Source organism: Molothrus ater, chromosome 1 (genome assembly GCF_012460135.2).
Source record: "Molothrus ater isolate BHLD 08-10-18 breed brown headed cowbird chromosome 1, BPBGC_Mater_1.1, whole genome shotgun sequence".
Taxonomy (NCBI): Eukaryota; Metazoa; Chordata; class Aves; order Passeriformes; family Icteridae; genus Molothrus; species Molothrus ater.
The window spans coordinates 96,908,057-96,920,808 of record NC_050478.2 but is presented as its reverse complement, the minus strand read 5'-3'; the positions used below and the strand labels follow the sequence as shown (position 1 = coordinate 96,920,808).

Genomic DNA, 12,752 nt, shown 5'->3' with positions numbered 1-12,752 from the left:
AGAAAGATCATTGGGGTGAGTATGCTGAAACATAAGTCTCTGAAGAGACTCAGCACTTGGTATCTGAGGGAAAAAGACCTCACACTTTCAAGCCCAGTCAGCAAATGCTGACTTGCAGAGCTGTCTCCTGCCCTGCAGCTGAGTGTTCTGCAATAAATACCATGGGATGAGCACGTCAGCATTTAACAACTGCTTTGCAAAACACAGTAATTACACAATACAGTAAGTGGAAAAGAATCAAGTTTTGGTGGTCCATCCTTGCTCTTTGTTTGGTGGAGGGACAGGAGATCAGCCAATAATTACATTTCTAGTAATGACTTAACCCATAAGCAACACACTTATGGTCAGCTGAATTATATCAAGTCACAGATAATTTACAAGCACCGCTAAACGAATAAACCACAATCCCTTCTGTCAGCAGAAAATACTTTCATCACCTGGTTAAGAAGGAAAGACTAATTACAGGTAGACATGGCCTAAGTGTTGAGGGAAATTAAAACACCCTGTTAGATACTCCATAAGCACAGCCAGAAAAACAGTAGTGCTCAGACAGCAATGTATTTTTTTTCTCAAACTCTTTCAGCATAGAATACTGAAAAAGTTAGAGCAATAGTTACATAGTAGCACTTCAAAGGCAACACAGCCTGGATAATGGGGGGGGGGAAAGAGAGGGGAGAATTTGCCCCAAGCAAAAGATTCAAAGTCTTTAGAAACCAACAGATTTTGACTCAAATATTTTCTACATTGTTGTAATGTAACTAAAATGGATGCACACACCCCATACCCTGAAAAAACTGCTACGTTTACATAACTGTCACCTCTAATATCAGCAATTGAGAGCTCTTTTTCAATTGTTAGCATCTTAAAAAACATGCAGCAATTTGAACTGAAATCTGCTTCAAAACCACAACACACACCTTGCTGTTTTGCATCTAATATGTGTAACACACCACAATTGCCAACATTTTCAGTTTTTGAATGAGCATACACTGTGCACACCTGTGATCTTAAAAATTCCACTTCACTCACAGCAAATGCTGATCTCAGTTAAAAACCCCTTTATTAAGAACAATCCAAACCAGAAATTCTAATACTTTACAGTGACAATTTCAATGCATAATTTAAGAAAATTACTCATTTTTCAAATCTTTTCCCCTGTACATTCCTTCTTCTGTGTACATACTTTACATAGTAGCATAATTATAATTTCCCATTGGGATTACAGTACAAACAGTTTGAACCAGAAACAGTGCAATTTCTTTGGTTCAAAGAGATGAACTCCTTCCTCAAAGGCTTCATAAATTTCTTCCACAGCAAATCTGCTGCTGTCACAAATCTGTGAATCAGAAGTGCTTTCTTCAAATTTCAGGCTCTCATTGAACAAGCTTTTCAATTTCAACATGAGAAATCGACTGATGACCATTAACAATCAAGAAGCTGCACTACATTCTCTAAGCATTTTAAATGGTAGGCATGTAGTTCATTTTCTTCTGGCTGGGGAGAACCTAAAAGGAAAAAAAAACCCAAGATTTGAATTTCTAGTTGATTCTTAATACAAAATTCCTTTTCCAAAGATTGCATTAAACGCTTTGCAAGAATTCATGCTGGTTTATGACCCTAACCTCTGTATTAATGAGTAGCAAATCAAATACTTTTACTTTATGTTGCAAAGTCTGTTTTGGTTTTACCCTTGGGTAATGTAAAATAACAATAGCCATGTTGAAATATTTCCCCACGTGTGCTCAGAATAACAATCTACCATTTTAGCCCTATTATCGCTGTTGAGTGATCAAAGCTTTACAAGTACAGACTAGATGGGATCCTTAATGCAGGAATGTTTTAGTGACAATATTGATGACATATTACAGAACTGTAAACCATAATAATGACAGTTGTGTAAAATCTTTTCTATTCCTTATTTTGATACGTACATTTTTATTGAATTAAAAATCAATAGTTCAGTCTGGGACTTCATGTTCTATAGCAGTACATAAATAAATGGGGATTAATGTTATGAGGTGCTAATCTGTAAAAGGTACATATTTCTACCTTGTTGATTCAACAAGGTAGCAAAGTCTCTGATCCGTGGTAGTTCTGCTGTAAGGAACAATACAAACTTGTTAATATATTATCAGTATATGAAATGTGGTATTGTTATGTGTAAGGATTGACTTAGTAATGGCTGAATTTGAAACAACAGTACATTCACAAAATTAATGAATTTGGGTGACAGCACAGGAAAAATGATGAGATATTCTATCAAAAATACACCTCCTCCTTATTAGGATACCAACAATGGTCAATGTAGAGAGAAAGTTTGTGGCAAATATGTTATGCAAATACTATGGAAACCTTGTATTATAAGCCCCTTAATCAATAAACCTATTTGAGTACATCCATAGAACAATTTAAATTAGTAGTAAAGCTCATTAGCTTAAAAAGACATTATCATGTCCTTTCAAGATTAGACTAACTTGATGTGACTAACAACCAATAAACCCATTATTAGCTACCGAAACTCCAGATCAGTGTTTGAACACTTTCCATACTGAATGTTCTTCAGCTGAATCTATTGTAGTGCAGCCATTCAAACAAGAGCTATGTTCAGTTACTTAAGCAAAAATGTGAAGCTTTCAGAATGTCACTAACCCATGCCAGAATACTTTAATGTGGGAACAATGCTCTGTTCTGATCCCTTCTCTGTGTGGCTCAGCTCTGAGGCTGAGCACGGTTAGGCAAAGTCATTGCTAAAAGAACAATTTTTCTTATCACTAAATTTAAGATTTAAAGATTCACACAACTGTACTGTGAAAAGGCTTTTTATTGCAAGCATGATCAGACCTATACTTCAAAACTAACCTTGGTAATTATCTAAGGTTTTCACCTAAGGCATTTTTCTCCATCTCTATTTATAAGATGCCTAACCATAAGCCACATTGCTAATTGTGATTTTAGGGACAAAAGTATCCTTTCAAAAACTTGTAGCACAACAAAAGCTTACTGTGATGATATAAATTGAAATGCTTTAATGATGGAAAAATTAAGAATTGGCATTAAGTAGAAATAGGACCTACTTTTCTTCACTAAAGAATAAGCTTCATCTATTCTTCTCCTTATGGATGGATTCTTCAAAGTCACTTTTGCCTGTAGCACACACAAACACACAAAACACAATGAGCTTTCTTGCCCGCATGATCACTCCTTAATAGCAAAGTTTAAAAAATTACAATAATTCATCAGAGCATGAGATGTAGGAATTTTTAGAATTAATATAACTGTATCACCATATAGACTGCATTTATATAAGTAGTCACAAATTATGAAGGACAAACTGCTTCTATACCATGTTGTTTAAATCTCTCAGCCTCGGCAGCTACGCAATTAAAATAAAACAGAATGACTACTGTAAATTTTATTATTATTTACTTAGAGATTACTGTATTGTTTACAGCATAAAAGTATAACATTACAGTTTTTTCACAGATTTCTTAAATACTAACCTTCTGATAGTTGTGAAGCAAAGCCCAAAGTGAAGCTGCTCCTATTCTCTGAACAGTGGGACTGTTACTTTCCAAACAGGCAGACAGTACTGCAATTGCTTGATCTAATGAGACAAATAAAAAAACATGAAACCAAATGCATCTAGAAAATATAATCAAGAGCAATGCAAATATATTTACATGCTTCAGTAGACTGATGCTTGGAGTATACTTATTTTTATGACTAGTACTGGTATGGCAGAGGAATTACAGAAACTTTATTATCGATTAAATTTCAATATGCTCATAAAATCAGCACAGTACATTGAAAGAAGTGTTAAAAACAATATAGCAAAACAAAACCAAGTAATGCTAAAAAGTTAAGCCACCAGTAATAAAACATGAACATTATGTATAGCTATCAGCTATGCTTAGGGACTAAGTAAGCTGTGAAACTGTTTTATAACTCCCAGTAGCCACAATTAGAGCCACATCAGGATGGATATTAAGATGTTTCTATTTCCCTTCATACTTATTATGCACATGATTTGCAACCAATGAGAAATATTTGCCACCCCACTTTAAATGCTTTAATTTTCTAGAATTGCTCTGAAGCCAAACTCTTCCACTTTGGTTCTTCACTTCAGAACAAAAATTCATAGATTATGTAACTAAATAATGTATATTTAATTAAGGCAGTAAATCCACATCTTAAGAAAAATAAAAAGCATGGACACTACGGAAAACCTGCTGAGAATTTGAAACAAAGACAGAAGCACTCTCTCTGCAATTAAATGAGGGAATTTAATACCTTCTACAAACAACCAAGAAAAAAATTCTGAATATTGTTACATTAAATATATATGCCATGACATAACTTTATCACTATCATAAACATTTTTTGTACATGACAGGATATAAAATAGTTTGTCTCAACATTAATGATTTGCATAAGCCAAGAAAGTTTTGTCCAGTTGAAAGATAGGAACTTCAATTATTTCAAACTGACTGATACAAAAAATCCTTCAACCCTCCCTGAAAAACTAGCTGTTTGAGAAAACTGTAACAATCCTTTCATGCATAATCTGTTATTATATCCAAATTATCTGCCTAACAATGAATCTTGATTTGCTTTTGAAAACTATTTATTTGGTTTTCCTTTTATTATGTATTACTGTAATTGTCTCTCTGCCAAAATATGTATTCTGTAATTCTAAAAATTAATTTTTTATAAAAATGCTCTTCTAAAATACAACATTGAGTTCTTGGTCAGTAACCCAAACTGCCATGAAAATATAGTCTTCTGGAAGCCATGATATTCTCAGAGAACAACAGTTTGCACACCCTTCAGATACTTACCATTACCTAATATCTTTGGTTTATTAGCTGGACTAAAACATATGTTATGTAGAATAAGAAGTGCTAGATGTTGGCTGCTTTTGTGCTTGTATTTACACATTTCAATGATCTGGTCTAAAAAGCCATTTATCTTCATAACCATCTGTTGTCCATCTTCTCCAAAAGATATGTTCAGTAGCAGCTTTAGCCAGAGAGTAGACACGTTACCAGAATTTTTATTACTTCCTTTTGGCAATGAAAGAGATAAAAAGTTCTGCAGGAAGTTACTCTGTCAAAAAGAAAAAGGGTTTCAGAATTTATAGTATTCCATGGCTTGTTTGCTGTTGTCTGACCCTCCAATCCACATACTTGACCTAGTATTACTAGATTTGTACATTAAAGGCAACCCATTATAAGTCAACGCTTTTGAAAAAAATTACATATGAAAAAGAATCTGCTGCATGGTTAAAAACTTAGTATGGTAACATACAGTTTCTTCTATAATAATTTATGCAGTGTAGATACATAAAAGTTGATCCAAGACAATATATTTCTTTAAAGACTAATTCCCACACTACATAAGCTTTTTGCTTTGTACTCATTGTTTATACCCAAAAATAAGCTAGTGACATTTTAAGTGAATCAATGCACTATTGTTAATGTATTCTTGATTCCTTAGTTATTATTGCATGCTATGGACAAATGTTAAAGGTATCACAGAATGTCTAGAGTTGGAAGTGACTTGTAAGAACCTACAGCACCACTCCTCCCTTCACTGCCAGCCAGAGGAATGTCCTCTATTTTTGTAAGCTTTGAAGAAAAAGAACTGTGCCTGGATATGACAAACTATCTCAGCTTTGCCTCCACTTTAAGGAGATTGTGAGAAGATGAAAATCAATTCCCATGTTGCAAGAGGGAGACGTTCTGACATTAATTCCTCTAATGAAAAAGTCCTTTACTAAATATTCCCAGCCTCACTGAATCTTGACAATATATACAAGCATCTGGTTGAAAGCAAGCAACCCAGCATACAAACTCATTGTGGTTTTATTCATGTGAATATAATATTGGTAATTTAATTTTCACAGAGGGAATTGGTTATTCAGTATTGCTTACACTTATGAAAGCAGAGCCCAAGAGAGAGAAGGAAGTACTATCACACTAGAGTGAAACTCTGAAGAGTCTAAAAGCAAAAACAATTCACAGAATACAACAGCTATTACAGAAGAGATCTCAAACTCTGTTTCTATCAAAAAGTTTGAGTATTAGCCACTTTGCAATGGTATAACCATGCTTTACATAATTAGCATCCCAAAAAGACCTATTTCTCCCTGCATTTCTAACAGGTAATTAGGTCCAAGAACAGAACATTGTTAATAGAGATCAAAACAAATTTTTGCAATTAATCAACTACTATAAAAGTTGCTAGAAATAAACTCACTTTTTATAATTTCTACTGAATTAGCTCATCTTATCACATCACTACTACAGTTGACTTTCTCAAGGTTTGAATGTATTTAAATGATCAAAGTTGAAGGGAAACAGATTTTTCAAAGCACATTTCATAAAACAGAGTAAGGATCATTCTATATACAAAATATAAAAAGGAAAAGACATTACATATGTTTGTGTAATAAGAATAGATTTTTATTCAACATCCAATCATTGCTTTTTTTCTTAGAACTTTTACAAAGGTTATATTTCCCACAGCATACCTAATGATTTACACAATGTTTAATTTCTTGTTCATTCACATGCAGTTTGTTCTACAGCTTGGTCCACTAGTGATCGCTATCAATATATGTGGGTATTAAAAATGGTACAACCCACTGAAACAGAGAGGTTACAAAAAGCTCTAGTAAAAATTGTCCAGACTATGAATATAACTGAATTACACTCTGCTCTTAGGCAACAGTAACACAACTGAGAAGATACAATGGATTTGATTCCCGCAGATGCATATATGATCACAGGACACTCCATATTAAAATATGAGGGTTTATGAAAAAGGAAACTGCATCCATTGCTAAAATACAGGTTACAATTTACTTACCTTCTGAATAATGCCTTTACAGTCATGAGACAGAGCAAGGTTAGATAGTAGACAAAAGACCACTTGCTGAACTGGGCTGTTATCATTTGACACATGGGAAGCCAATTTCAAGATGTAATGCATTAATGAATTGCCAGCTGCACTTCGTGCAGAGGGAAGTGATGATTGTCCACCACTGGCCCAACAAAGTGAAGCACAACCTTAAAGCAATGAGATATTTATCATATTAGAAATGCAGATATATATTTAAAAGAAAAATCTATAGAAAGAACAGTGCAACTGCTCAAACATTGAGATGGAACTTTTCAAAGAATTTGTTAGGTATCTTTTCTTTGAACCCCAATGAAGTCAATCAGACATGCTATGAATAGAATTGTGGCTGAACGTAGCACTTTACTGGAATAGGCATCTACTGTTCTATTGTTCTAGAATGTAAGAGGTAATTCTGCTGTTAAATAGAAGCCATTGCTCCATCTCAGAAAGTCTCCTTAAAAACCAGAACATATATCTAATTATACAATTATTTGGAGGTTGAATCTGAAGGGATCCTCTGAAACTGGCTCAGAAAAAGAGGTCTCTGTATAATTTGAAAGGATTAATATAAGTTTCTTAGAATATTTTCCTGAGAAATATAAGCACTGTCTGCAGCTGTCATTACATTGTACAACAGAAGAATGCACAATCCTATGCTACAGAGCTACAAGTTTGAATTAATACAGCAGCAGGGAACAGCCATGTTACTGACCTAATACAGATAAATGCCTTCTGCACAAATATAGATATATGTCCTGTTCTTTAGTGGCACTGGCCATCAGCAACAGCAGGTAATTTCTTACATGGCAAAAGTAAACAAAAACAAGACAATGTTTAACTGTGACAAATATTTACATGTGTTTCTCTGACTACACTAAGCAGGAGTGGTTAACCAGTTCAGAATAGGTAAATTTGGGACACCTCATAAGCCAGCTGTTCCGAACAGAAAGAAAAAACATGATTGATCAGAGAGCACGTGCTCTTATCAGCAAGGAAAATAAAAATGCAGCCTAGAGTCACGTCAGCTTGATTTCTTGCACATGGACAGGACACTACATTTTTATTTTTAACTCTGTAGCTGACTAATACTCTTCTTCAGCCCATATTAAAAAAAAAATTCTTTATGAAAAAGTAATTGCAAGTTCATTTAAGGTCTGGAGACATTAACTTAAAAAAAGAGTCATATTTTAACCATTAACTATTTATTTTAATGGTTATGGTATCCTGACAGGGAGAAAGGAATAGACACTTTTCTGTCTTTTCAAGCTACTTGCAAATCATTATTTATGATTTGCTAAATCTAAATAACCAGGATATGGAAAGAAAAAAATCCATCCTAGAAGAAAGTTCAGGCTTCTAGTAGTGGGGACAATTATCAATGGAAATAAAAGGTTTGATCAAATAAAAAGGAGATTGCTTATGAAAAATATACAGAGGCAAACTACTGAGTCCAAGGCATAAATAAACTGAAGAAACGTAATACAAAATTGAATTTGATTGACTATTTCAAAACCAGAATTGTTCTCAATAAGGATGTACAGCCCATACAAAGTGCTGATACACTGTTCTCTATTAAAGAATTCCTAGAACAGTACTTCTATAATGTACTACTCAGTTTGGCAGGACATTCAGCAAAACCTTCAAATGTAATGGTTTGAATTAAATGCTATTTAATCCTTTAGTACAATTACACTCTTGCTAAACCCAACAGCTTGAACCAGATCTCAACAAAAGTCTGGAATGTATTAAAATCAAAACTCTCGATGGACTAGTGCTTTTACACTTTCCTCTCATGGTAGCAATAAACATTCTTTTCCCTTTATTATGCTTTTCTGTCTTAATTATTCTGGTAAAATATTTTGATGTATTCCACCATAGAGTGACTTTCATACCTGCAGGATAGTTTGCAGTGTAGACACAAAGCAAATGCAGAGCTATTTCCATTGAGGAATCATCTGCTAAAAGCCACGGCCACAGAGAATGCAGAACAGGAACAAGATGAGCTTTGAGTGCTGCCATCTACAACAACATGAGGAAGAATTTCAAATGCAATCAGTCCTTTGAAAATGAAATGTAGAATGAGAAAACCATTTTTATCTTATGTTTTATCTTACGGTTTAAAAGACTGTACGGAGAACTGACACCATCATTTCAACCACCAATGAATTTAACTCTACGCCAGTCAAAATCAGCACATATCTTAATTACTGAAAGATATGCAAACAAAAGTAAAGTTTTATTCACTCCAAGTGTTCTTTTTCAAGAGCTCTCTAAAGTTTTATTCAACTCCTTCTACAGTAATTATTGGAACTCAAAAAGCATGGAAATACAAGAGTGCAGTTGTATACAGAGCAAATGATAGAAATCTTCAGTTATCAACCTCCTTCAATCCTCAAAGTAATTCTTTTTGCAGATCCTGATCAAAAGAAGAAAAATTTCCACAATAATCTTAGCTGAGATCTTAGCTGAGATATGGCACAAACAAGTTATGGGGACTTCAGGTGCCCTATTCAGCCCCAAGGGTTCTGAATACAAAAAGGATGTTAATACAAACCCTGGAAAAGGGGTACTCCTGGAAAGTCAAGAAATCTTGTAGTTTTACCACTGCATTTGCTAAAAGTAGCCTGTTGTATAAACAGCACAAGTAAAACAATGCCAAGAAAAATTAAACTGTGAAAGTGGAAATAAATGTCTGAATGGTATCAGCAATAACAAAGAGCAGTGATCAGAACAAATGAACACAGGAAAAAGTGAAAACAAGTAATGTTATATTTTCCCCAAGTTAAAAACAAGTAGGCAGAATGGAAGTTGAAAAGAAATCGAAAAGAACAGAGAAAAAAACAAGAATAAAATGAAAAGACTTTCAAGATTTTAACAAGAAAAATGATTTTATAATAAATGGATATGAAAACAAAATTGTCTTTTGGAGGATTAATACAATTTCACTCAGATAAAGAAAAATAAGTATCAAATTATTTTTTAGATTTTGAGTTTTATTTTGTTTTGCTTGTTTTGTTGGGGTGGTTTGGGGGTTTTCTTGTCTTTCAGAAAGGCAAAAAAGGTAAGGAGAGGAAGTAACTTTCTAATATCTGAAATGTATCTTTATGCACCTTTCTGGTGGCCCCACACTTTTCTCCACATTCATTTTTCATGTTGTATGCTTTGAAAATTAGAATTATTGACTTATAAAAAGCAGAAGTGGATAAAAAAATAACAGACATCTGAAAACATTGGTAGCTACCAGGAGTTCTACCAGAACATGTTTCCATATGAACACTATGTTCCTAATAGATGGGTGAAGTATTCTTAGGAAGTGGGAATAACAATGAAATATGAAGTATTTCTTGCCATTAATATCAAACTTAAATTTAGCCAGTTTGAAAATAACTTCAAAGCAGAAAAAAAAATTATCTTCATTCAGTAACTAAATGTGCTCATATTACTTCAGTATAAAAATACTTACTTTGCATTCTTCATTTTGAAAGAGGCAGTTTCTAAGGAGCTGCATTGAACACCTTAACTCCTTGATAAGGTTATCCTCCTATCCAGGGAAAAACAATTGAAGATCATCAATGTAAGACAGAATGAATTTTGTACAAGGAGGAAAGATATTTCAAAAGAAGTGCAAATCTAATGTATCAGTGTTTGGATCACATCTGCTCAGCAGTTTTTTTCTGATTTCACGTAGAATTCATCTCAGCTAGCTTCAAGCACGTTTACAAAAGACATTTAAAACCAGTAACTTATTATCCTTATCTCTCTTTTAACTTATTATCCTTATCTCTCTTTATAACCCACAGAAACTACTTCTAGGGGCACCAATGTGACCAAATGCAGAAATCTGTAATGTTGAGCTCCATTTCTCTTGCGACTAATAAAGAACGGGTGAAACCCTCCTGAGTATTTGTTCCATCCTAAAGCACACATCTAAAACAAGTCAAATGAATCATTGCCTAGAAGAATTTATTTTTCTTCCTTGGATAAAAACAAGGTTAAATTAGTTTTGTCTTCAGACCCTGAGATGAGCTCAGTTGGAGCATGGTGCTAATAATGTTAAGGTTGTGGGTTTGACCTCTATACGGACTATTCATTTAAGAACTGGATTTGATGATCCTTGGGAGACCCTTCCAACTCAGACTATTCTGTGATCTCTACAGCAGGTCAGGCCAATCCATCCTTATATTCCCGGGATCTTAATTTCCTATCCTTAACTATAAATATAGAAGCTATAAATAACTTCCAACCTGATAAGAATATTACAAAAATAAATACAGACCTTTGGACAGTGAGGTGTTACCCTGAGATTCAAATTACAAGTGAACAAAGAATCTATCTTCTTGACAGAGCTGTGACACTACAGGGCAGTGATGGCTGCCCTAACTCCTTTAAGGGTGACACACTAAACCACTTCTGAAAGATTATCAAATGTCAACAAGCTTGTTCACCACAGGATACTATTCCTGTCTTATCAAGCATAAAGGAACAAAAATGTAAAACAGAATTCATACTTAATCCCAGACAAGGTGAAGAAACAATGCATGCTTATAAATCCTAATGCGCTTATATATCATAAATCATATATTTGATGCCATTTAGAGATGAAGTACTCTGCAGTACAGCCCACTGCAAAAAGGTTAATGAAAGCCAGGTGTAGTAGGTCAGGAAGAAACATACAAGTCATTATTACAAATACATTTTATAAGTGGTTTGTCTCACCTCTAGTCAAATAAAATGCTAACACTAAGACAAGACTCTTAAGACAAGAATTCTTTCAAGGAATTCTGTGTGTATTAATTTAGTTAATAAGTAAAATAGCATTAAAATGCCACAACCTACAACTCATATTTAGTGTACAAACTTCTAGGAGGTTGAAAAAGTTATGGGTTGCATTGATAGCACTGTTTAGATTTATTTATTTTAGGATATCTTGCTTTTTACTACAATAATATTTTGACACGATTTTTTGAAAGTTTGACTACTTCTAAATACTTTTCATGGTCTTTATTAGCATCACACTAATTATTGTGAAAGAAAAGGAATATCAAGTAAAACACCTCAGTTGACCTGAGAATGAAGCTAGGTAAAACACGCTTTTCCCAATAGTTAAGAGTTAGAGAAAGGAAAAAAGAAAAGAAGCTGTCGTAACTTTCCTCTGAGGGTTGTGCCCTGAAGTGGGCAAAGGGGCAGTTTTGTGAATGATCAGGTAAATCTACCATGAGAGCAATGTCTCAGTGTCCCCCACATGAAACTGTCATTATGTACCACATATGATGAACAGCACACTTACATATGATGCAGCAACCTACAGTCCCAGCTAAGCAGGAAATCTGTCACAAAGTCTTTGGCAAATCTTTCAAAGAATTTTCAATTAAACATAAACTGTTTTTATGAACTTTCTCAGAGGCTCCTTTCCTCCAATTTCATTCAAGTTTTAAATTTCTCCTCAACCCAAAAACTACAAAGAACCAGCTGACTTCAACCTTATAGGACATATTTAGGGCAAGACACCTTTCAGCCTCCAACACTTGAAAAAGCAAAATGAATGTTTTTAGGAGATCTCAAGAAAAAATACGGTAGCCTTCAAATCTCAGGGTCAAACTCAAATTTTTTTTAAGAGTTCATTGTCATAAAACACAATTCCATACTCTCACAAACCAAGGCTAATGTCTGTATCAAAACCTCAGAGAAAAATACTACTTAGCTGACACTACAGCAATGCAGAAATACCCTACAGGAAGGTGTGTTCTGCAATTTCTGATTTATGTGGGAGTGGACAAGATATCAAACTTGACAGCAGAGGTTACTGTCTGTATTTTATTAATTCTCTTAGATGAAGTGGCAGAGAACAA

The 12,752-nt window shown here is 34.1% G+C and overlaps 1 protein-coding gene across 1 annotated transcript in view; it reads right to left on the bottom strand.

The window, feature by feature from the left end:
• Nucleotides 1-1,035: 1,035 nt before the first annotated feature.
• Nucleotides 1,036-12,752, bottom strand: part of RTTN (rotatin) — a 79,398-nt gene continuing 67,681 nt past the window's right edge. Inside the window, exons 43-49 of the mRNA XM_036379093.1 lie at nt 10,367-10,444; nt 8,796-8,922; nt 6,871-7,070; nt 4,839-5,106; nt 3,501-3,604; nt 3,075-3,144; nt 1,036-1,505 (exon numbers count right to left, since the gene is read on the bottom strand). Coding sequence (XP_036234986.1) covers nt 1,423-1,505; nt 3,075-3,144; nt 3,501-3,604; nt 4,839-5,106; nt 6,871-7,070; nt 8,796-8,922; nt 10,367-10,444 — 930 coding nt within the window. The 3' untranslated portion in view covers nt 1,036-1,422. The remainder of the gene's footprint in view (nt 1,506-3,074; nt 3,145-3,500; nt 3,605-4,838; nt 5,107-6,870; nt 7,071-8,795; nt 8,923-10,366; nt 10,445-12,752) is intronic.